The sequence below is a fragment of the Jaculus jaculus genome, chromosome 10 (assembly GCF_020740685.1).
Source record: "Jaculus jaculus isolate mJacJac1 chromosome 10, mJacJac1.mat.Y.cur, whole genome shotgun sequence".
Lineage (NCBI taxonomy): Eukaryota > Metazoa > Chordata > Mammalia > Rodentia > Dipodidae > Jaculus > Jaculus jaculus.
In genome coordinates, this window is record NC_059111.1 from 109,883,183 (window position 1) to 109,906,585 (window position 23,403).

General features: G+C 47.4%; 1 protein-coding gene and 1 pseudogene across 4 annotated transcripts in view; one reads left to right on the forward strand and one right to left on the reverse strand.

Annotated features, from left to right (window-relative positions):
- Nucleotides 1-22: 22 nt before the first annotated feature.
- Gimap8 (GTPase, IMAP family member 8) overlaps nt 23-23,403 on the forward strand; it is a 41,589-nt gene continuing 18,208 nt past the window's right edge. Inside the window, exons 1-3 of one of the 4 annotated variants that reach the window (XM_045160881.1) lie at nt 23-187; nt 345-488; nt 2,493-3,575. In XM_045160881.1, coding sequence (XP_045016816.1) covers nt 3,379-3,575 — 197 coding nt within the window. In that variant the 5' untranslated portion in view covers nt 23-187; nt 345-488; nt 2,493-3,378. Of the gene's footprint in view, nt 188-344; nt 489-1,160; nt 1,385-2,492; nt 3,576-3,797; nt 4,588-23,403 lie in introns of those variants that run through there. The other 3 variants (XM_045160882.1, XM_045160880.1, XR_006639352.1) reach the window with 3 other exon arrangements.
- Nucleotides 13,859-13,982, reverse strand: LOC123464140 (annotated as a pseudogene).

The window sequence follows — 23,403 nt, forward strand, 5'->3', positions numbered from 1 at the left end:
GGCGGCGCTGCGCTGGGGCCCTCGCTCTGGATGGGTGCCCCGGAGGAGGGGACGGCCGGCCTGGGGCATCGCAGAGGCTAGCGTCGCTCCCTGGCCTTCCTCCCCCGGGATGCTCTGGCTGTCTGCATGCGGCTGCTTTGGGCTCCTGCATTGGTGGGCCGCCTCTGGCTCCAGCGGCCTAGAGCAGGTGGGTCCCAGGAGGTTTTTTTTTTGGGGGGGGGGATATGTGTGTGTGTGGCCGCAGTGGGCTGTGCAGGGTTGGGACTTCGGGTCAGGAGAGGGTGGTGGGGCCTGTAAGGCTCTATGCCTGTCTATGACCGTTCACCGGGGCTGTTCGTTCCCAGCCTGCCAGACTTGCCAGCCTCTTGGAGAGAGGGCCACTTCCCGCAGTACCCAGGCCCCAGCTCAGCCCCCAAGGCCTCTGCCTCCCGCGCTCAGTCTGGTGGCCTGGAGAAGTCATTTCGCTTCATGTCTCAGTTTGCTCCTCTGTAAGTTGGGGAATAAAGATGAGAAACTCCTTTTCTTCCCCGGCGTGATTGTGAGGTTTTGCCATCATGAGAGGGTAGCATGCCTTGTCTAGAGAGGTGAGGTGTGGTTAATTACCCATGTGAGCTGTGCTCTGCACCCTTCTCAAGAGGAGGCACACGCGAGGACCCAGGCCCACACGCTTGGAGGCCCCTGACTTGTGCCTACACAGGGATGCGCACTATATATAGTAGATACAATCTTCAAACGACTGTAGGATGGGAAGGTGACTGGCCTCACCCCGGGGAGAAGCTTTGGCTTTGCCCTGATGTTCCTGGGCACAAAGAGAGTTGCTGTAGGAAGAGAGTTCTCAAGATGGGGAGGGCTTGAATTTGGCTTCAGAAAGAAAAGGTGTACCAGGGACTTTTAATAAGAAGCTCAGTGAGGGGCTGGAGAGATGGCTTAGCGGTTAAGGCACTTGCCTGCGATGCCCAAGGACCCAGGTTCAATTCTTAAGGTCCCACGTTAGGCAGATGCACATGGTGGCACATGCATCTGGAGTTCGTTTGCAATGGCTAGAGGCCCTGGAGTGCTGATTTTCTTTCCCTGTCCCTCTGTATCTAATAAATGGATAAATGAATGAATAAATAAATAAATAAATAAATAAATAAATAAAATGATTTTATAAAAAGAAGCCCAGTGAGCCCAGACCTGCGCTGCAGAAAGAGACGGGTTCTGGGAGGAGAGATGGACTAGCGGAGCCTTGGGGTCATCCAAAAGAGAGGCCCAGCCAAAGTGACCAGTGAAGATGAATCACCTAGTGATGGGGAGAGCTGGGACTTATTTCCACGATCTCTGATTGCAAGTTGTCCCTCGGAGGCTCTGGCATTCTCTGCCATTGGACAGAAAATGAACCCAGGTTTGCCCAACTTTGTTTTTATCTTTTAATTTTTTTGTTTTTAAAATATATTTATTTAAATGTAAAATATAAATATAAAATGAATTTATTTATTTGAGAGTGAGAAAGAGGAAGGGAGGGAGAGAGAGAGAAAGACAGACAGAGAGAATGGGCGTGCCAGGGCCTCCAGCCACTGCAAATAAACTCCAGATGCATGCACCCCCCCCCCTTGTGCATCTGGCTCACGTGGGTCCTAGAGAATTGAACCGGGATCCTTTGGCTTTGCAGGCAAACACCTTAACTGCTAAGCCATCTCTCCAGCCCCCAAGCTCGTTTATTTTATGTTATTTTATTTATTTATTTATCATTTTTTTATTTTTTGGTTTTTCGAGGTAGGGTCAGCTCAAGTTGACCTGGAATTCACTATGTAGTCTCAGGATGGCCTCGAACTCTCAGTGATCCTCCTTCCTCTACCTCCCAAGTGCTGGGATTAAAGGTGTGCACCACCATGCCCGGCTGCGGGAGGCTTTATTTTTTTCCCCAAGCTTGTTTTAAATTGCAGTTAATACTTAGTGCTAGAGTGAGACAGACCTGGGCTGTGCTTTGGATTCAGGACACTGAGACCAAAATCAGCTTTATTGCTGAATGACAGATGGGAATGGGGCAGGGGGTGGTGGTGCTGGGGACCATGAAGGTAAACTGCTGAGAGAATTGAGGGGGCCCCTACTCCCTGAACCCCTGCTTTCTGCCAGGCATGTGCCAGGTGCTGGAGGCCCATTCCTCCCCTTTGCCCTTCCTGTCCCCTCTCAGTGCTGCGTGGCTTCTCTGGCATCCCTGGTGGCTGTTGCAATGTGGGTTAGTATGTGGGTGGGGGTCGAATGGAGGATTAAACAAGGGCCTGGGACACCTGGAGCTAATCAGTCACTCAGACGCCCTGAACCCAAGGTGTCTCATGTGCCAGTGGGACTAATGATTTTGGCAGTGCTTGGTAACACTAAGAGGGTTCTGTCAAAGTGCCAGACAGATTCAAGGTGCTCCTGCTGAGAGTCCCTCCTGGTCCCGAGGGTTGTCTGGGGAGGTCTGCGTCACCGCACTAGACTTGACCTTGATCCCACTCTCTTTGTTTCAGTGAACACACGCGATGTGGACGGCACCTCATGGCGCAGAATGTGCAGGGCACAGCTGGGCACAGAGACCAGGAGTGGAGTTCCATGGGGGCGTGTCCCCTAAGAAGACGTACCTCTGGGGGTGACTGGAAAACTCCCCAGGCCTGGTTTGAGCCACAGCCAGGCAGGCCTCTTCCTGGCTACCCTGCCATGGACCTCCATATGGGTATGGAGGCAGGGATAGAACCTGTGTGGAGAGCTGGCATCTCTATTACAGCCTGGCCCACCACTCGGCTGTCGGTCAGAGACAGGAAGTGACTGGTGACTTATGCTGCAAGTTGATGGCAGACCTGGCTTGAGAGGCTAAACATCCCTGAGCTGTGAACCGCGCCTGCAGACTTCCATACCCTGTCGGAGATAGAAAGGGTGACACTTTGGGGGTCATGTGACCCTTTACAATCTGATGGAGGCTGTGGACTGTCTCCTAGGGGAACAGTGAGCTCATGCAGACTCAGAATCCCAAACAGTTTCAAGAGACTCTGGATTGAAGACTAAGGACCTTAGCCCAGGGGGCTTTGCCTGCCGCCCTTTACCTGACCAAGGTCACTACACAAGTAGTGTTTCCTTCGCCCTGACCTCCTTCCAGTGCTTAGGAATAAAGAACTCTGAGGCAGAGGAGCACCAGTCCATCCCTCTCCCCCAGTCTGATACTGCACCAGATTGCTGGAACCTCACTTCCCTTCTCTGGACATCGCCCGAGGCTTCTGGTCTGGATCACCTCTCTGGTTTTGTTTTATACTCCTCCTGATGGGCTGTAAGCTTTTACCGTGGAGCCCTCTGCTCAGCATGGGCTCTGATTTCACTGTGAGGTCTCGTGGGGAGGCTGGAGGCTGAGGAGCTGGTAAAAGCATGAGTTTTGTCTGTGTCTTCCGGAAGAAGGGTCCTGTCTCCATCAGCCATGCACAGCCAGCCGTGCCCCCTGCCTGGCCAAGCGTGCAGCTCCATCACCTAGAAAGGCTGGGACCGGAAAGCACCAGAGCCCTGTGCGTAGTGCCAGTGGTTTTGGGTCATGGGAGAAGCCCGTTGAGGAGCTGTGTGTCCCCCAGGTGAGCCGGGCTACAAATGGCGGGGCAGGTCCTGGGTCACTGCAGGGCAAGGCTTCCTGTGTTCACCCTGAGCCTGTCAGCTGGGAGCCCTCAAGTCCTCCCATGCTTCCCCAGGATGAGCCCCTCGTCAGAAAAGGTGGGACCCTTGGAAGTGGGCGGAACCCTGCAGATTCTGACTCCGTGGTCTTAACTGCCCCGTCTCCCATGCGGTTTGCTTTGCAGGTTCATACTGAACTCCTACTGTACGCCTCACCCTGGGGTTGCCAAGCAGTAGAGGAGATCGGAGAACGGGGAGGTGCTCCATGCCCCTAGGGACCTCCACGTGGCTCCTGTCCACGGCCAGTCCAGATGACCCCTGACCGCACCCCTCAGCTAATTGTCCAGCTCGTCCCCGTCCTGTTGTGACTGTGCCGTGCCTTTCCCTAGAGCACTATGATGACCCCTTCCTTCCCAACTCTGCCAAGCCCTCTGTATCCACCAGGGATGAGCTTCCCAATCCATCCAGCCCACACTCCTGCCTCTGAACAGTGCCCATGTGAACACTGTGTTAACCTCTAGTACTACGTGCTGTTTGGTCTTTGACTCGCTTCCTGTGTGCGTGTGTGTGCACGCGCATGTGCGCCTCAAGTCCCCAACTGGACTGTGAGCTCCTCGAGGGCAAGGGGCTGTCTTTTTTTTTTTTTTGAACCCTACCTGGATCTAGCACAGGGCTAGGCTCCTAACTCAGGAAACACTTGTCAACTGGCCGATGAAACAAATGCTGGAGTTTGGCGGGTGGCGGGTGGGGAAGTGCTGGGGGTGAGAGGCGAGCAAGGCGAGGGTGAGGGCTGCGCTGCGCTGGGCTGGGCTGGATACCTGGGTCAGTAATGGACACTGGAGGCCTCAGTTCCTTGCATCTTGGCGTCAGTGGCCCCACAGGAGGGCACATGAATGGCCATCCAGGCTGGATGTTTCTGGAGGTCCTCGGCGTCTGTTAGAGCTGACTGAGTAAATAAATATCCTCTCGACGTCACCTGGTGTGAGGAGTGGTCCTTGGGGCTTAGCTGGGAGCAGAGTGGTGTCTTCATCTCAGCTTATGTCAAAGTCACATGGGCTTGTGTTCAAGGTGACATGGTGGCCAGAAACTACAGAGCAGAACAGATGCAGGTCTCCCCGTGTCCACAGAGGTCTGTATGTCAGACACTAGTGTTCCTGCAGACAAACGGACTCCCGCTTCTTGCTCAGCTCACAGTGGGGCCGTATCTACTCAGATGCCTCGGGGTGATGCCTACTGTCACCTGAGAGCAGAGTGACATCAAGATTTGAGTCATGGGCTGGAGGGATGGCTAAGTGGTTAAGGCATTTGCCTGCAAAGCCAAAGGACCCAGGTCCAATTCCCCAGGACCCACGTTAGCCAGATACACAAGGGGGCGCAAGTGTCTGGAGTTTGTTGGCAGTCCCTGGAAGCTCTGGTGCACCCATTCTCTCTTGCTCTCTTCCTCTTTCTCTGTCAAATAAATAAATAAAAAATAAATAAATAATTTTTTTAAGAAAGAAGATTCGAGTAAGGAGACCAGTTTCCACCCTTCCACAGGCCTCTTTGTCTCCTCTGGTGGAAAGTGCTTGGCAGCACCTTGATGCCAGTTCCCCCTGCCATCAGTTGGACCTGGGGTCCCACTGTGGCTGAGTGCACTTGGTTCTGTCATCAGCCAGGAGGGTTGTAAGCAGCGGGTCACTCTGGGCCGTCTCTGAAGCTTGGCTCTGGTGGGGGCTGTGGCGTGAGGCAGGCAGGGACTCTTGTTTGCCACTTGTACTGGCTGTAAAGGGCAATTATGGGCCACTGCCACTCAGAAGAGGGGTTCTGATGGTGGCAACAGGGCGCTGCTTCCTCTCACTTTGCGTCTCATCAGCTCCCACGGCAGGAGAAAGCAACAGAGGCCCAACTTCCTGCTTGTCCAGCTGCATTCCTTTCCTTGAGGCTTCAGACAGGGTCATAGCCTGGCTCTTGGCTTGAGTTGGGGGCCCAGGGAACACCTGTTATGAATGGCCAGGTGATAGCTCTCACCGAGGGGTGCAGCCCTGCCTGCTAGTCACAATGTGAGAGCTGAGTGGACGGTGAGTGACCCCAGGAGCACAGCAGTACGCTTACCCCCCGGGTGGGAGCCGGAGATGGTCCCCCAGAGTGTTGTTCTGCCCTGGGAGCTTGTTAGAGAAGTGAGGTCACGGGTCCGACCTTAGACTCACGTTGGAAGCTGCACAAAGACACGGTGGCATCTATCCATGCCACCACACTGGGAGCTCTGGGTTCTGTTCCTGTCCTTTGGGCAGAGTCTTCTGGCTCAGGCATTGCATTGGCCTTACTCCCTTTCTTTCTTTCTTTCCTTCCTTCCTTCCTTCCTTCCTTCCTTCCTTCCTTCCTTCCTTCCTTCCTCCCTTTCTTTCTTTCTTTCTTTCTTTCTTTTTTTTGGTTTTTCGAGGTAGGGTTTCACTGTATCCCAGGCTGACCTGGAATTCACTATGGAGTCTCAGGCTGGCCTTGAACTCGTGGCGATCCTCCTACCTCTCTGCCTCCGAGTGCTGGGATTAAAGGCACACCCGGCTGTTTTATTTCCTTTTTACCCTCTTGGGCAGATTTGCGGGATAGAGAGGTAAGAAGGAGGGCACGGCCTCCGTGGAGCCCCAGATGCCAGGACAGTCATCACCCTCCGGTGCTAGGGCCGGGGCACAGCAGCAGGACCCAGTCTTACCTGGCTCGCCCACCTGCCTTTGTGTGTTCTGTAGAGAAGAAAAGGCCAGTTGTGGATCAAAATGCAAGTGCCCCCCCCGTACCCCTTATTCCTGTGTCCTGCCCCAGTTCCCACCTTCAACCCCCCGGAACCTCGCTGTCCTCGTCCCCATATCACCCGAGTGGAGGCTGGCTGTGCGGTGGGCTCTCTTGGCACTTCCCATCCCTTTGTGCTGTGTCAGCACCAAGGCCTCCAGCCTCGCCCCAGCTGATAAGTTGCAGCTGATGGGGGTGGGCTGTCTCTGCACTGCAGCTTGTGTCCACACTTACGAGGTGGTCGTCTGAAGCAGAGCCCGTGGGTGGTGGTGGTCATGGCCCTGCCCTGTGCTGCTTTCAGCTGGGCCCTTCTTTGTAACCTTCCCCAACAATTCTCATCTTGTCAAATAAGAGTCCTCATCTTAGGGGCTGGAGGGATGGCTTAGCGGTTAAGGCGCTTGCCTGCAAATCCAAAGGACCCAGGTTTGAGTCCCTAGGACCCACGTCAGCCAGATGCACAAGGTGGGTGCATGCGTCTGGAGTTTGTTTGCAGTGGCTGGAGGTCCTGGCATGCCCATTCTCTCTGTCTGACTCCCTCAAATAAATAAATAGAACTTAAAAATTTTTTTTTTTGTAAAGTCCTTAGTTTAGCTTAGGATTTGCCTTTGGGATGCCCCATTGTGTGGGGGAATCTTTATAGAGTGTGAGCTCCAAGCATCTTGCCCACAGGAGATGGTCACTTGGAGTCCTTCAGTTAAAAAGTAGATTGCTGGATGACAGATGGCAATCTTCCTTGTGTCCAGGCAAGCAAGACGACCTAAATTTTGGCGTGGTAACCCCTCACCAGTGTCATGGAAGTCCCTTTTCACTGTAAAGGAGTGAGGAGTGCATAGGCTAAGGGTTGAGTTCTGTGGGCCGTAGGGCTTTGTCCAAGGCCCTTACCACTGTGGCCTCCAAGTCTGCTCTCTGATCTGAGCGGCTGACCTCCGCGGCTTCTGCTGGGTGGTCCTGGGCTGACAGAGACACACTTGGGCTGCCCAGGGGCTGTGTTCAAGGCTCTCGGAGATGTGAGGAGGCCTTCCCCCCTGGCTGTGCGGCGGGCCTCAGGCAGCAGAGGCCTGGGGACAGCGGGTCCCCCACCCCCTGGTCTGGGCGCCGCTCCTAAGGCTCAGCTGCCACTTTTCCCCGCAGCACTCACCATCGCTGCGCCTCGGCAGAGGCTTGGTGAACCGAAGCGAGCTGGGCTTTTTTTCCCTTTAAGCAGGAAATCTGCAGTGGCTAGCAGTTTCTAGCGGCTAACAAGGAAGTCACCTTGGAGCCGACTTTCTTTTGTCTCTGGACGAGGTCATCAGTCTCTGTAAATCTGAGCGGAAGTGAATAAATGCCTCCTGGTCCTGCACGGGCTCTGCGCTCAGACGTGTTTCTCAGATGCTCCGGGCCGTGGGCCATGTCTGCTGCTGGGTCATGACCCGTGAGGAGGCTGCTGGGGTACAGCTGCGGCAGGGACCTGGGGGGTGTGTGTGTGAGAATGACCTGCACCTCTCCTGGGGGCAGCCCTTCCCTGGCATGGGACAAACAGGGTCCCCAAGCTTGTCTAAAGCATGTGGATCCAAGGGAATCTTTGTTAGCACAAGCATTGCTGGGGACTGAAACCAGGGCTTCATGCGTGCCAGGCAAGTTCTCCGCCGCTGAGTCTTGTTCTCAGCGCTGCATTTCGCATTTCAAGGGCATGCTGTGAAGTGTAAGGCAGCGATTCCTCCTTGGGTGGATTCGATACGGCCTCAGAAGCCCAGCCGGCTGAGTATCGGCGCCCTCTAGTGCCCATCTTGAGAACTGATGCTGAGCGAGTGGACGGGCCTTGCAGAAGGTCCCAAGGGAGCAGTTCACGTTGGCATGTAGGACTTCACCAAGTCAGGGGCTGGTTTCCAAGAACCGTCTCTTGAATGGATGGGATGTGTAGAGGCCTGGGGATGTAGATTGGCTGGTAGAATGCCTGCAGGCCTGGGTACGATCCCCAACACCACCATAAACTGGACATGGTAAGGGTCACCTGCACATCCAGCACTTGGGAAGTGGAGGCAGGAACATCATGCTGAGCTACACAGCAGGTTGGAGGCCAGACTGGTATACATGAGACATTGTCCCAATAAAAATCCAGAACCGATGTGTAGAACCATGAGCTTTTTTTTTTTTTTTTTGGAGTGCCCAAAGAAAGGAGGGTTTTTTTTTTTTTTTGTCATTTTTAAAAGAATTTATTTTTATTTGTTAGAGACAGAAAGAGGGAGAAAGAGGTAGAGAGTGAATGAGAATGGGCACACCAGGGTCTCTAGCCACTGCAAACGAACTCCAGACGCATGTGCCACCATGTGCATCTGGCTTATGTGGGACCTGGAGAATTGAATGTGGGTCCTTAGGCTTTGCAGGCAAGTGCCTTAACTGCTAAGCCATCTATGTCTCCAGCTCCAAAGAAAGGAGTTATACAAATATATGTCCCCTGAGTGATGAAAGAACGATGGCTGGCCAATGTAGAAGAGACAAGATGATTAATGGGGATGCAGTTATCAGTTGGTCTTTTTTCTGATTTCAAATGGACACAAGAAACAGTAGGTTTCTGAGAATTAAACAGCTGAACGTTTGATCAAAGAAAGAAACAATGGACACATTTAGATAGTGTGAGATGGGGTCACAATACCTGGCTGCCTCAGCCACCCAGAAGAGAGAGAAAGCCTGCACCAGGAGCAGAGAAACGTGGTTCCGGCAGTTACGCCGGTGTGAGATGCTTTCATATGCAGTCAGGGTTTAAACCTACGTGTTATTGCATAAATTTGGCTCTTACTTGGATATTTGATATTACAGTAATCATTGTTAATTGGAGGATCCTTATCACACTGAATGAAATGGGAGGTGCTTCAAAATTTGTTGGGTGTTGGGGAGGCTGGGGCTAACACTGATGGCATTTAAACTTGTGCCCCCTTGTGCATCTGGCTTACGTGGGTCCTGGAGAATCGAACTGGGATCCTTTGGCTTTGCAGGCAAATGCCTTAACCACTAAGCCATAGTTTCAGCTCCCTTTCTTTCTTTTTTACCCAATAAAACTTTGCTTCACATCCTGTGAGTTGATGGTTTTACTTATGTGACACTGGACCCCATAACACCTGGAGTTTGTTTGCAGTGGCTAGAGGCCCTGGTGCACCCATTCTCATTCAATCTCTCTCTCTCTCTCTCTCTCACTCTCTCTGTCCCTCTGTCTCTAATAAATAAATAAATAAAAAATAAAAAAAAGTCAGAGAAAAAGTTAAAAAAAACTTAATGAAGAAGCAAAAACAAAAAAAAAAAGCTCTCTGCAATGAGGTGTGTGTGTGGGGGGGATGTCCTGGAAAGTGATTTTCTTTTTCTTGGGGTTTAAAAGCTTCCTGGCTAGAGCAATAAGTTAATTTTGAAATGACTGGCTTGAGACATGGGACGTGAAGTTCTGGCTGAACCACCAACCCCGCCGAGGTGTCGGGGCGTCTCCCTTCCAATAAGGACACTGCTCAGTTCTTTGTCTTGTGGCCGGGCAGGAGGGGGTTCGTGCCCACCTGCAAGCTTTGTAGGAGAGGAGGGTGATGGAGCAGAGGATGGAAAAGGAGGGGACTTCATGGGGGCCAGCCAGAGCCTGCCGAGACTGGCCGGGTTGTTCTCCGCAGAGCTCTGTCCGTCCTCTGCCGTGGGCAGCACGGCTCTCCCAGCCAGCGCGAGCCCCCAGCTCGCTCTTTCCCTCGTGCTCCCAGTTCTCTGACCCGACATTCGCTTTAGCTGCTCCATTCTCAAAGCAAGGACAAAACCACGCGCTGCTTATGTTCGAGGTCCCTTCCCTGACCTCCTGGCACGTCTCTTCCTCCTACCCTGTATCAAAACACTGACAATTCTGGAGAAGGGCGACTTGAACACCGTTCTCTCTGTCACTCTCCCATGTTAGATTAGATTTCATGATAAGCTAATGTATGTCTGTATATAATCTTTTTCTTACCCCCTTTTGAAATTTTTTCCCTAATACTCCTTAAAAAGGAGAAGAAATATTTTTTGGCTGATTTGAAGTTTTGGCTTTGGCCTATTTTTTTTCTTTTTTGGACCAAGAAATCAAGATGGCTGAGGAGGGGGTGTCTAAAGGGAACTTGCTTATTTACATATGGGATGATTTCAAAATAGTCCCTTCTTTTTCATGTAATGATAAAAGAATTCAATGTTTTAAAAATGTTTATTGTACTTATTGATAATTTTACACTTGTACATAATTATTTTATTCACCTCTGTTATCCTTTTCTGTCTCCCTCCCAACAAACCCATTCTTCAATTAGTCCCGCTTCTACTTTGATGTCACTTTTTTCGTGACCCATGGAATTTAACTGGGGTTGCCTGCAGTAGCGGTGAGAGGAGGATTATTTATCAGAGCATAGGTAACTGACAAGTGGCTATTCCACTGAGGACGACGGCACCCCTTTCCCTAGTACACACTGCTCTCAGAGGCTGAGGTGCAAAGATTGAAAGTTCAAGGCCAGCCCGGCCTACACAGTGAGACCTTATTCTTTTGTTTTAAGTTTTTATTTTTAAAAAATATTTTCTTTTACTTATTTGCAAGCAGAGAGAGAGAGATATAAGAGAGACACACAGAGAGAACAGACATACTAGGGCCTCCAGCCACTGCAAATGAACTTTGTGCGTCTGGCTTTACATGGGTCCTGGGGAATTGAACTTGGGTCATCAGCTTTTAACTGCTAAGCCAGCCCTCCAGCCCATTTCTTTTTTCTTTTCTTTTTTTAAAAATAAAATCTTTAGTACCTCAAAAATAAAACAAAAACCAAAGCAAAACAACAAAAGCCCCAGAAAATAAAGAAATAACTGTGGAACTCGGTACCCATTGAGCACTACCTCCCCATTTCCTGCCTTCCTGACCCACAATTTACTGGGACATATCCTACCCTGGGCATGGGAATCTTTCCTGTAATACTCTGTGGCGTCTGATAGCGACATGACCCAATCTCAGTGCTGGGATTATAAATGTGCACCATCACTTCATGAGCTTCTGTGGGTCAAGCCCAGGCTTTTGTGCATGCTTGGCAAATGCAGCATCAGCTGAGCTACATCCCTAGTGAATCTGAATCATTTAAAAATATTTTATTTATTTATTTGAGAGAGCAAGAGAGTGAGAGTGCACCAGGACCAAACACATTCCAGACACATGTGGCCCCTTGTGCATCTGCTTATGTGGGTCCTGGGAATTGAACCTGGGTCCTTTGGCTTTGCAGGCAAGCGCCTTAATTGCTAAGCCATCTCTGTAGCCTGAATCTTAATCATCCATGTCATAGCACGTGCCAGAGTTTTTTTCTTTTGTAAACCTGAATAAGATTCCTTATGTGTACTGTTTGGACCACATTTTGTTGTTTTTTGTTCATATTTCTGTGGATATTTGGGTTGCTTCTACCTGTTAGCTATTGTGAGTAACGCTGTGACCCTTACAATGGAGGAAAAGATGATTGCATCAAAATAAAAGAGAGACTGATTGAGAGGGGGAGGGGATATGATGAAGAGTGGATTTGTGAAGGGGAAGTGGGGGAGGGGAGAGGATGATCATGATTTTATCATCTATAATTACAGAAGTTGTCAATAAAAAATGTTAAAAAAAGATAATGAGTGTATAACTACCTGTAGAGATCTTTTCAATTCTTCTGATATTTATCCATCATTTTCTCTCTCTCTCCCCCTCTTTAAGATAGGGTCCCACTATGTATCAGTGTCTGGCCTTTAAGCCACTATATACCCCAGGCTAGCTCCAGTTCTCTCTTGGTCGCCCGTAGCACTAGATGGTAGGCCTCTATTGCTGAAGACCCCACACGCTTCAGCTTCAGGACCCAGAGAAATCAAACTGCAACTTACCAGGAAGTGTGAGGTGTGAGATAACAAGCATCACAATGCAGAGAGGGGATTTATTTTTTACAACACTCCAGTAAGACCCTTATCTTGGTATTACTGATAAGGAAACCAGTGCAAGCAGCAGGAGGCCATATCTTGGGCTCAAAGTATAGTAGTCCTGTGACCTTTGAAAGTCACAAACCCACCCCCCAGGAGAAACCTGCTTCTCCCTCAGCTCTGCACGTGGGCTGCACTGCTGAAGCTGCGAGCTTGACCTTCTCACCAGGGGACAGCCTTCTGTTCCTTCCCTTCATCTTTCCTCCCTGCCCCTTCCTTTTCTTTCCTTCTCTTTGTTAATTTTTTTTTTTAATTTGTTTGTTTTTGGTTTTTCAAGGTAGGGTCTCACTCTGGTCCAGGCTGACCTGGAATTAACTCTGTAGTCTCAGGGTGGCCTTGAACTCACGGTGATCCTCCTACCTCTGCCTCCCGAGTGCTGGGATTAAAGGCGTGCGCCACCACGCCCGGCTCCTCTTCGTTAATTTTTAAATTAGTATACGAAACCATGGATTTTATTATGACATTTTCATAACATGCATGGTTAAACTTCATTCTTATTTGATCATTTGTTCCCCTACTGCCTTCTCCCATGCCTCTCTCCCTCCCGATGGTCCCCTTCTTCACAAATAAATACCCCTTTCTGCTTGCATGTCACATATATTCCACTTCCCTCTCTTGTTTCCCCTCCCTTCTCTGTCAGGACCTCTTCCTTCCCTCCCATAGTCCTCTTTCTAATTTCTACAACCTACATAAATTTAAATTTACACTTTACATATGAGAACAAACATGACATACAAATCTTTCTGAACCTGGTTTATTTTACTTAACATTTGATAGGATAGGTGTTTAATGTTTAGAATCCATAAAGATAACCCTTGGATTTCAATTTTCTCAGGAGGATGGGCTGCCTTAGACATTTCTAGAAGTGAAGTCTTGAGATAAATATTTAAAAAACCACACACGCATTCCAAAGCTAGTTTATAGGATTGCAGAGAAGAAAATTATGCAACTGTTTTGTGTCCTTTCAGGAAAATCCTGTTGAATTCTTTCTTAGGTGTAATGAGCTTTTGAGTGGGGCTTATCTATTCCTGGGTTGAGTGAGCTCAGTTCAAAGCAGAGGACCGTCATGTGTTTCACGTTCTATAGAGAGTGCCAACATTCACTTGGGAGCTTACTAAGGAGACAGACATGCTCTGTCACTGCCAGTCCCTCACGTCAGTCTCAATATAGTGAGGACTTGTGTAGGGAGAGGAAAAAAGGAGGGCATAAGAAGTCACATTTTTTAAATTTTGTTTTTTTGAGGTAGGGTCTCACTCTAGCCCAGACTGACCTGGAATTCACTCTGTAGTCTCAGGGTGGCCTTGAAATCATGGTGATCCTTCTACCTCTGCCTTTCAAGTGCTGTGATTAAAGGCATGTGTCACCATGCCCTGTTAAGCAGTCACATTTTTAAAATTTATTTTTGTTATTTATTACAGAGATAGAATGGCATGCCAGGGCCTCTAGCCACTGCAAACGAACTCCAGAAGCATGTGGCACCATGAGCATCTGGCTTATGTGGGATCTGGGGAGTCAAATTTGGGTCCTTAGGCTTCAAAGGCAAGTGCCTTAACCACTAAGACATCTCTCCAGCCCAGCAGTCACTTTTTTTTTTTTTCAATTAGCAATAATCGCGCCTTGGATAAACCTCATTGGCTACGATACTGCCGCTGCGCAAAGCTTAGCAGTCACATTTTTATTGCTGGGATAAAACACCCAACCAGAAGCAGATTATGGAAGGCAAGGGCTCATTTCTGCTGATGTTTAAAGGGCACATGTCCGTCATGGTGGGGAAATCATGGCAGGAACAGCCAGCCAGCATCCCATCTTCACATCAGCAGGAGGAAAGTAGAAAGAGTGAGCTGGCTAAGGGCAACAAGCGGGGCCACATTGTAAAGCCGCAAGGCTCTCCCCAGTCACCAACTTTCTCCAGCAAGACTCCACCTACCAAAGGGTCCTTCTAGAATAGTGCCACCATCTGGGCATTAGGTATTCAAGCACACGAAGCTATGGGGGACACTTTACATTCAAACCACTGCAAAGGGGCTTAAGACCCTCAAGCTCTGCTGGAGGAGGGCTTATGCAGCTGTTTGGGAATAGTTGGCTTTCATCATCAACAGCTCAGGTGCATTCAGGTAATAGAGAGGTCCTTCAGTTTCTGCCAAGCTGGATTAGGAGAACCTTAATTCTTTCTTGTGACTCCATTTTCCAAAAAACCTCAGCTGAACGGTGGGTTGTATTTTCACTATTTTTAATATATTTATTTATGAGCGAGTGAGCGAGCGAGCGAGAGAGCGAGAGCGAGAGAGAGAGAGAGAGAGAGAGAAAGAAGGAGAAAGAGTCAGATAGAGAATGGGCACTAAGGGCCTCCAGTCACTGCAAATAAACTCCAGACACATGCGTCTCCTTGTATATCTGGCTCACGTGGGTCCTGGGGAGTTGAACCTGGGTCCTTTGACTTTGCAGGCAAACGCCTTAATGGCCAAGCTGTCTCTCCAGCCCTTCACTCTCTGTTTGTTTGTTTGTGTGTGTGTGTATGTGTGTGTGTGTGTGTTGTGTGTTGTGTGTTGTGTACTATAAGCCTGCACCAGTGCAGATGCTCATGTCTGCGTGCACGTGCGTGGTCAGAGAACACTGGACATCTCCTCTTGTGCTCTTCTGTGTTGTCTTGTTGTGACGGAGTCTTTTGCTGAGCCTGGAGCTGTCATGTTTGGTCAGAATGGCTGACCAGCAAGCCCCAACAATCCTCCTACCTCTGCTCCCCTCAGGACTGGGGTTACAGGTGTGCATGGTTATGCTTGTCTTTTTACCTGGATCCTGGGGATCAAGCTCAGGTCCTCATTTTTACAAGGCAGGTGCTTTTACCCACTGAGTTATTTTCCCATTTTCACCTTTTAGCAGTGTCATTAGAGCAACAAAGTGTTTAATTTTGATTAATTTAATTTAAAAACTTCTTAAATTTAAAAAAAATTAAATTTATTTATGAGAGAGAGCGAGATCAAGAGAGTGAGAGTGAGCACATTAGGGCCTTTAGCCAATGTAAATGAACTCCAGATGCATGTATCACCTTGTGCATGTGTTTATGTGGGTCCTGGGGAATTGAACCTGAGTCCTTTGGCTTTGCAGGCAAGTGCCTTAACCTCTAAAACATTTTTTTCCAGCCCAAATTTAAATTATTTTTTAAAATTTTTAAAAAATTTAATAAAATTTAAATTTTGTTTTTTATACTTTTGATATCATATAAAGACTCCTGTGTCAAATCCAAGGTCATAAGAATTTGCTCTTATTTTATCTTATAAGAGAGCTTTACAGCTTAGCTCTTACATTTGAATATTTGACTTATCTTGAATTTAGAAGATGATGTGGGATAAGAGCTAAACTTCATTCATTTGAATGTGGCTATTTGGTTGTCTTAGTCTTTAAGATTTCTTGAAGCAATTGTATTTTATTTCCATTAATAGTCTTGATATTTTTTTTTTTAAATGAAAATAAGCTTTATTACATCAAGTGATAAATACATACAAAGATGCAAACAGTTTTAGTCATTTTCTTCCAGATGGTTTGGTCAACTTACAGTAAACATAGAACTGAAATCTACGCTCTTAGTATGGAAACGTTCAGGGTGCTTGTCAGGTTTGGCAGATTGCTCTTTCTTCATATTTATAACTTGTGCATCTTTTTTAAAAAATAGTTTTAATCAATTAATTTATTTGACAGAGAAAGAGGGAGAGAGAGGATGGGCGCTCCAGAGCCTCCAGACACTCCAAATGAACTCCAGATGCATGTGCCCCCTTGTGCATTTGGCTTATGCGGGTCCTGGGGAATCAAACCTGGGTCCTTTGGCTTTGCAAGCAAATGCCTTAACCGCTAAGCAATCTCTCCAGCCCTAGCTCGTGCATCTTTAAGATTGACTTCAAAGCACTCAGTCATGCAAGTGCTCAAGCAAGGCAGGATCTATGGTGTGTCAAGTGAGCCAGCTAGGCATGAAGCACGCTGTCAGTGTTCACCACCAGTCAGACAAGCTTGTGAGAAGGAGCAGAGCCATTCTGGTGATGCAAATGTATTTAAAAGAAGGTTAAAGGGAGACATTGGCGTTAGGGTCGTTTGCTGTAAAGTAATGCCACTTGCATCTTTAAGTCAGTGCCACAAATAAAAAAAGAAAGAGGGCTGGAGAGATGGCTTAGCGGTTAAGCACTTGCCTGTGAAGCCTAAGGACCCTGGTTCGAGGCTCGGTTCCCCAGGTCCCACGTTAGCCAGATGCACAAGGGGGCGCATGTGTCTGGAGTTCGTTTGCAGTGGCTGGAAGCCTTGGTGTGCCCATTCTCTCTCTCTCCCTCTATCTGTCTTTCTCTCTGTCTGTCACTCTCAAATAAATAAATAAAAAATGAACAAAAAAATATATAAAAAAAAAAAGAAAAAACGTGGGTCATCCTAACTACTTAAAATGCAAATCTTGACTGCAAAATCTTTCCCCAGTCTTTGAAGGTGTAGGTATAGAGCTTAGTGAACCATGGTAAAAAAAAAGAAATGCAAACCATTACCATTTTGAAAACAAAGTTTTGCCTCAACAGGAGAGATGATCTCCTGTTCATCTCTCATCTTGTAGAAAGACAGGGCCTTCAGATGTAATGAGACTAGGGTCTGATCTCCGTTCCCAGTTCTTCAATGGTGGCTAGCAGCTGGGCATATTTGCTCTGGGGCACCTGGCTGCCTGTTCCCAGTTCCCGGGGGCCTAGCGATGCTGGCCCATAGTCACTCAATAGCTGACGGTCCTGGGAGGATGTCGCCATGCTAGTGGAAGGCGAGTGGACGCTTCCTGCAGTGTAGAGGGCGGCGGGCACGGGCGCGGTCAGGTTCAAGTTCAGCTTGTAAGACACCCCTCCCCCAGTGCCGTGAGCGCGGGCAGCGGCTAGAGCTAGTCTTGGGATTCTGTCTTTTCTTTTCTTTTCTTTTCTTTTCTTTTCTTTTCTTTTCTTTTCTTTTCTTTTCTTTTCTTTTCTTTTCTTTTCTTTTCTTTTCTTTTCTTTTCTTTTCTTTTCTTTTCTTTTCCCTTCCCTTTCCTTTTCATGGTAGGGTTTCACTGTAGCTCAGGCTGACCTGGAATTCACTATGTAGTCTCAGGGTGGCCTTGAACTCATGGCGATCCTTCTACCTCTGCCTCGCGAGTGCTGGGATTAATGGCAAGCACCACCACACCCAGCTCAGTCTTGGTATTCTTTTTTTTTTTGGTTTTTCGAGGTAGGGTCTCACTCTGGTCCAGGCTGACCTGGAATTAACTCTGTCATCTCAGGGTGGCCTTGAACTCATGGCAATCCTCCTACCTCTGCCTCCCGAGTGCTGGGATTAAAGGCGTGCGCCACCACGCCCGGCTTGTCTTGGTATTCTTGACAAAAATAAATTGATTATAGATTTGAGCTCTTATCTCTATTCCATTTATCTATATCTTTGTGATTATGCCAGGACCATACTCTCTTGGCCATTATTGTTTTGTAGCAACTTTAGAAGCCTGGAAATGTGAACCCTTCAATTTGTTCTTTTGTATGAATGCATGTTGGGGCTACTATAGGTCCCCTGAATTTCCACATACATTTTAGAATTAGTTTGTAAATTTCCACAAAGAATCCTCTGGTCTCCTAATGAGAGCTTCATTTTCTGTATAGACCAATGTGAAGAGCTTTGCCATCTTAATAACATTAAGGCTTCTGATCCAAGACCATGGTATATTTTCTAGATTTTTTTTTTTCAAGGTAGGATCTTGCTCTAGCCCAGGCTGACCTGGAACTCACGATGTACTCTTAGGGTGGCCTCAAACTCATGGCTATCCTTCTACCTCTGCCTCCCAAGTGCTTGGATTAAAGGCGTGTGCCACCACGCCTGGCTTATTTTCTAGATTTTAAATTCTTTTAATAACGTTTCATCTTTCATAACTAAACCTTTACGTATATTACAGAACTTACAGCAGTGAGCATCCTTTTTCTAAGCACGCCTTTAATCCCAGCACTCGGGAGGCAGAGGTAGGTGGATCACCGTGAGTTCGAGGCCACCCTGAGACTACATCGTGAGTTCCAGGTCAGCTTGGACTAGAGTGAGACCCTACCTCGAAAAACCAAAAAAAAAAAAAAAAAAAAACTTTAATGTGATGTCAGATCTCATTGTATGTCTCAGAGCTTAAAACAGGCAAGAAAACTCTTGATTGTGATATATGTGGAAAAGTCTTCTGCCACAGGTGAAATCTCCACAGACGTCAGAGAACTCACACAGGCAGGCAACTCCAGAAGTGTGGTGTACTTGACAAAGCCTGCTGATGCTGATCAAACCGCGACACTCGTCAGCAAGCTTGTGCAGGTCGGGGACACCGTGAGTGTAATACACGTAGAAAAACACTTGATGAGACTTCTCACCTAAATGCACACCAGAGAACTCACACGGGTGAGAAACGGAATGATTGTGGAGAAGGCAGAAAGACTTTCAGGCTGTTGTTATTGTTTCACAAACATTAGAGAACTCACACAAGCAAAAATCCCCATCAGTGTGATATGCATGAAGAAAACCTTCTACACTCAGCAGAAAATTCATACTAGGCGAGAGGATATTGTGACAGAATGTAAAGAATGATGGAAAACATTCGGATAAAAAGCTTCTCATTGCACACTGGAGAATTCACAGAGACCTTACGAATGTAATTATTGTAGACACCGCTGAATTATAACCACTGCACATCAAAAAAACCACATGCAGCTCAGCAACTTGTCTATGTGTAATCTATGTAGGAAAACCTTTTCCCAATGCCACAACTCAGCAGTCACCAAGGAGCTCACATGACTGAAAAACCCTGTTGTTGTCATCAACTTCCTGTGTCTGGCTGAAAGCACTTGACCAAAAGCAATTTATGGGAAGAAAGGGTTTATTTTGGCTTACAGACTTGAAGGGAAGCTCCACGATGGCAGGAGAAATTGCAGGCCTGAGCAGAGGATGGACATCACCTCCTGAACAACATCAGGTGGACAATAGCAATAGGAGAGTGTGCCAAATATGGGCAAGAGGCATCTGGTTATAACATCCACAAGCCTGGCCCCCAAGAATACACTGCCTCCAGGAGGCTTCAGTTCCCAAACTGCCACCAGGTGAGGGACCTAGCATTCAGAACACATAAGTTTATGGGGGACACCCGAATCAAACCACTACCACATCTATGAATGTGGAAAATCTTTCAAACATCTCATCTTTACTGCATACCGAAGAAGACATTCAGGGGAGAAACCATCTGGATGTAACGTTTGTGCAAACTCCCTTTACTGGAAGACAAACCTCCGTGTGTGCCAGGGAACTCCAGCAAGTGAGAAACAGCACACACGGGGAAAATTCTCAGCTCTGAAGTTACCCTTCACTTCATACCAAAGAAGCATATGGGCTGAGAGAGATGGCAAGCAGGGCCTGAAGTCACCTGAGACTGCCTGAGTTCAATTCCTCAGCACTCATGTAAACAGATAGGTGGGTCCATGCCTGTCTGTGGCCCACTCCCATGGGGAACCGAGACTGCAGACCCATTGGAAATGCAGCAAACAAGTTCTGGCATCAGTGAGAGACTATCTCAAGGACACACGTGGATAAGCAGTGGAGGGGGTGCACCCAGGGCTCTCTGGCCTTCGTATGCATGAGCATGGGACACATGCATACATCACATACTACACACACAGAAACATGCAGGAGAGAACCCCCATGAATGTGATGAACGTGCAAAACCCACCTGTGAGAAGAGAAACTTCCACATTTACCAGAGGGCTGACACGTGAGCATCCTTATGCATGTAAAGAAATTAGGAAACATTTCAAACCTAAGGTCCCCCTTGCTGTGTATGAAAGAACTCCCATAGGTGAGAAACCCTATAATTGCAATGTAAAGAGTGTAAACCTTTTAGGGGAGGTAAAACTTCTGTGCATGCCAGAGCTCTCACTCTGCTGAGAAACTATACACGTGATGTATGTGGAGAAACATTTTCCCCAAAAGCAAACTTCTCTAAATATCAGTGAATTCACTGGTCAGAAATATGTGAGTGTAATCCTTGTAGCAAACCCTTTTGCTAGATATTAGACTTCCTCTTAATCAGACACCTCCTACAGGAGATCCATGCTTTTACAACAGGTTAGACCTTAGCAGCTGCTAGAATTGACAAAGCAGAGATAGCAGAAGTTGACCGTGGCTCTGGGAAATAATGCTGTGAGAAATTACTCAGTAGAAGTTCATCTTCTCACAAAGATGAGAAATCCTGTAAGTAGAGTTTGCATGTACCTTAAAATGCACTTTTTTTTTTTTTTTTGAGGAAGGGTCTCAGTCTAGTCCAGGCTGACCTGGAATTCACTATGGTGGCCTTGTACTCATGGTGATCCTCCTACCTCTGCCTCCCGAGTGCAGGGATTAGAGGTGTGCGCCACTGCACCCGGCCTGAAAATTCACCTCCTCTCTCCCAGGACTCATGTCTACATTTGTAGTCTATTGTTGGTGAAGCCATGCAACTGAGTTCGCTAGTGGAGTTGAATACATCTGATTTCTACTCTTTCCAGCCTGGCACCTCAAGAAATTCTTCCAGTAAGTTCTCCCTGGTTTGTGATGTATAGCTGGTTTAATGTGTGGATAACTTCTAAGGGACCTGGTGAGTCACATAGACAAGATCACTGTGATTTTAGAATGACTGGGGAGCATGGAGGTCCTCTTACATGTATTTGCAAATCCCTTCAGCTGTGGGAGTGGTAAGTAACTAGGGAGCCATTCTGCATGATGTCTTTGTAACACAATATAGATCCACATAAATTTACTTAAAACTTGAGACATACTGTCTGTCACTTTAGAAAATTCACTCAGGAGAAAAAAAAAACACCTTTGTTGCTGCCTTTTATTCTCAAGTCAACTTATGGGGGAAAAAGAAATCATGTGGTAAAACTCCAAATATCTCATCTGTCAGAGATATTCCACTACTGACAGAGAAATATATATATGAATAATGTTATCAGACCTGTTAGGTAGAGGCAGGAAGAGTATAAGTTCAAGGCCTGCTTGGGCAACTTAGTAAAGGACTGGGGACATAGTTCAATGGTAGGTACTTGCCTAGCATACAGAATGCCCTAAATTTAATCTCTAGCACTGAAAAGGATGTTTAGTATATTTTTATACATGGGAATATTCTCTAAATTTATTGAATTTGTTGCTCACTTCTCAGATAGTAAACTAATCTTGAATGTTTTTTTATGCATTTCTGAATTTGGTACGTGTAATTTTTTTATTGATTGTCAACTAGATAGGAGCTAGAAACTCCTATTAGGGATTATCTTGGATAGGTCAGCCTGGGCATGCCTGTGCTGGTGCATGACTATCTTGCCTGCATCAATCAAGGTGGGGAGACCCACTTTACCTGTGGGTAGCACCATTCTATGGTCTTGTCGTCTTGGACTGTATTAAGTATTTGAAAAAAAAAAAGCAGGTTGGAGAGATGGCATAGCGGTTAAGGCGCTTGCCTGCAAAGCCGAAGGACCTCCGTTCAATTCCCCAGGACCCACGTAAGCCTGATGCACAAGGGGGCACATGCATCTAGAGTTCATTTGCAGTGGCTAGAATCCCTGGTGCACCCATTCTCTTTCTCCCTCTGCCTTTTTTCCTCTCTCATATAAATAAATAATAATAAAAAACAACATTCATTTTTTTTTAAAAGAGAAAGCTTGCTACCAGTATTCATTACTTTCTACTGTCTTGCCATGGCTGAATGAGACCAGCTCTGCTTCAAGATTCTGCTGCCATGTTGTCCCACCACGATGTACTGTGACATAGAAACAAATTCTAAAGCTGATTTTTATTTATTTTTAAATTATTTATTGGAGTGAGTGAGTGAGAGAGAGAGAGAGCAAGTGAAAGAGAATTTTTTTTTTTTTTTGTGAGGCAATGTTTTATTGGGTAAAGAGAAAGAAAAAGAAGAAAGCTGGTACATTAGGTCTCCATTCCAGAGTTCTGGATCTCAGGATGCAGCCTTGAACAGTTTGGAGTGTCAGCTTTTATTGGAAATAAAACCATTCTTTAAAAAAATTTTTTTGGTTTATTTATTTATTTGAGAGTGACAGACCAAGAGAGAAAGAGGCAGGGAGAAAGACGAGAGAGAGAGAGAGAGAGAGAGAGAGAGAGAGAGAGAGAGAGAGAGGGAGGGAGGGAGGGAGAGAATGGGTGTGCCAGGGCTTCTAGCCACTGCAAACAAACTCCAGACACATGTACCCCCTTGTGCATCTGGCTAACGTGGGTCCTGGGGAATTGAGCCTAGAACCAGGGTCCTAGCACTTGGGAGGCAGAGGTAGGTGGATCACAGTGAGTTCGAGGCCACCCTGAGACTACATAGTTAGGCTTCACAGGCAAGTGCTTAACCGCTAAGCCATCTCTGCAGCCCAATAAACCCATTCTTATTTGAGCTGGAGTCTGTCACAGATCCTGGAACTTGCAGTTTTTTTTTTCCCCAAGAGCTCCAGTGATTTTTGAGGTCTCTGCTCCCTGGGATTATAGATGGGCACAGCCCCTCCCACCTGCTGATGTGGATCCTGGAGAATCTATCTTATACAGACTCACGGGCCTCTTCAGGCTCTCACGCTTCCAGAGGAAGGGCTCCTACCTGCCGAATCATCTCTCTGGACCTTAACCATTTTTTTCTTGAGACTATGTCCCAGGAGATACAAAGTGCAAGACTTGGGCTGAAGAGATGGCTTAGCAGTTAAGGCGTTTGCCTACAGAGCCAAAGGACCCAGGTTCAGTTCCCCAGGACCCACGTGAGCCAGATGCAAAAGGGGGCACATGTGTCTGGAGTTCATTACAGTGGCTGAAGGCCCTAGAATGGCCATCCTCTCTCTCTCTCTTTCTCTCTCTCTCTCTCTTAAATAAATAAGTAAGCAAAAAAGAAAGTTCAAGACTCACTGTGGGTCCTACCAGAGGGTCAATCAAGTTTATCCTGAAGGTTGTCCCTTGGGGGCAATAGACACAACCTTAACTGCATTGACTCCTGAGGCATGCCATTTTGAAGGTATTTTGAAGAAAAGAAGGACCCTCCCAACCTGGGGAGATGGCACCCAGTTTCAT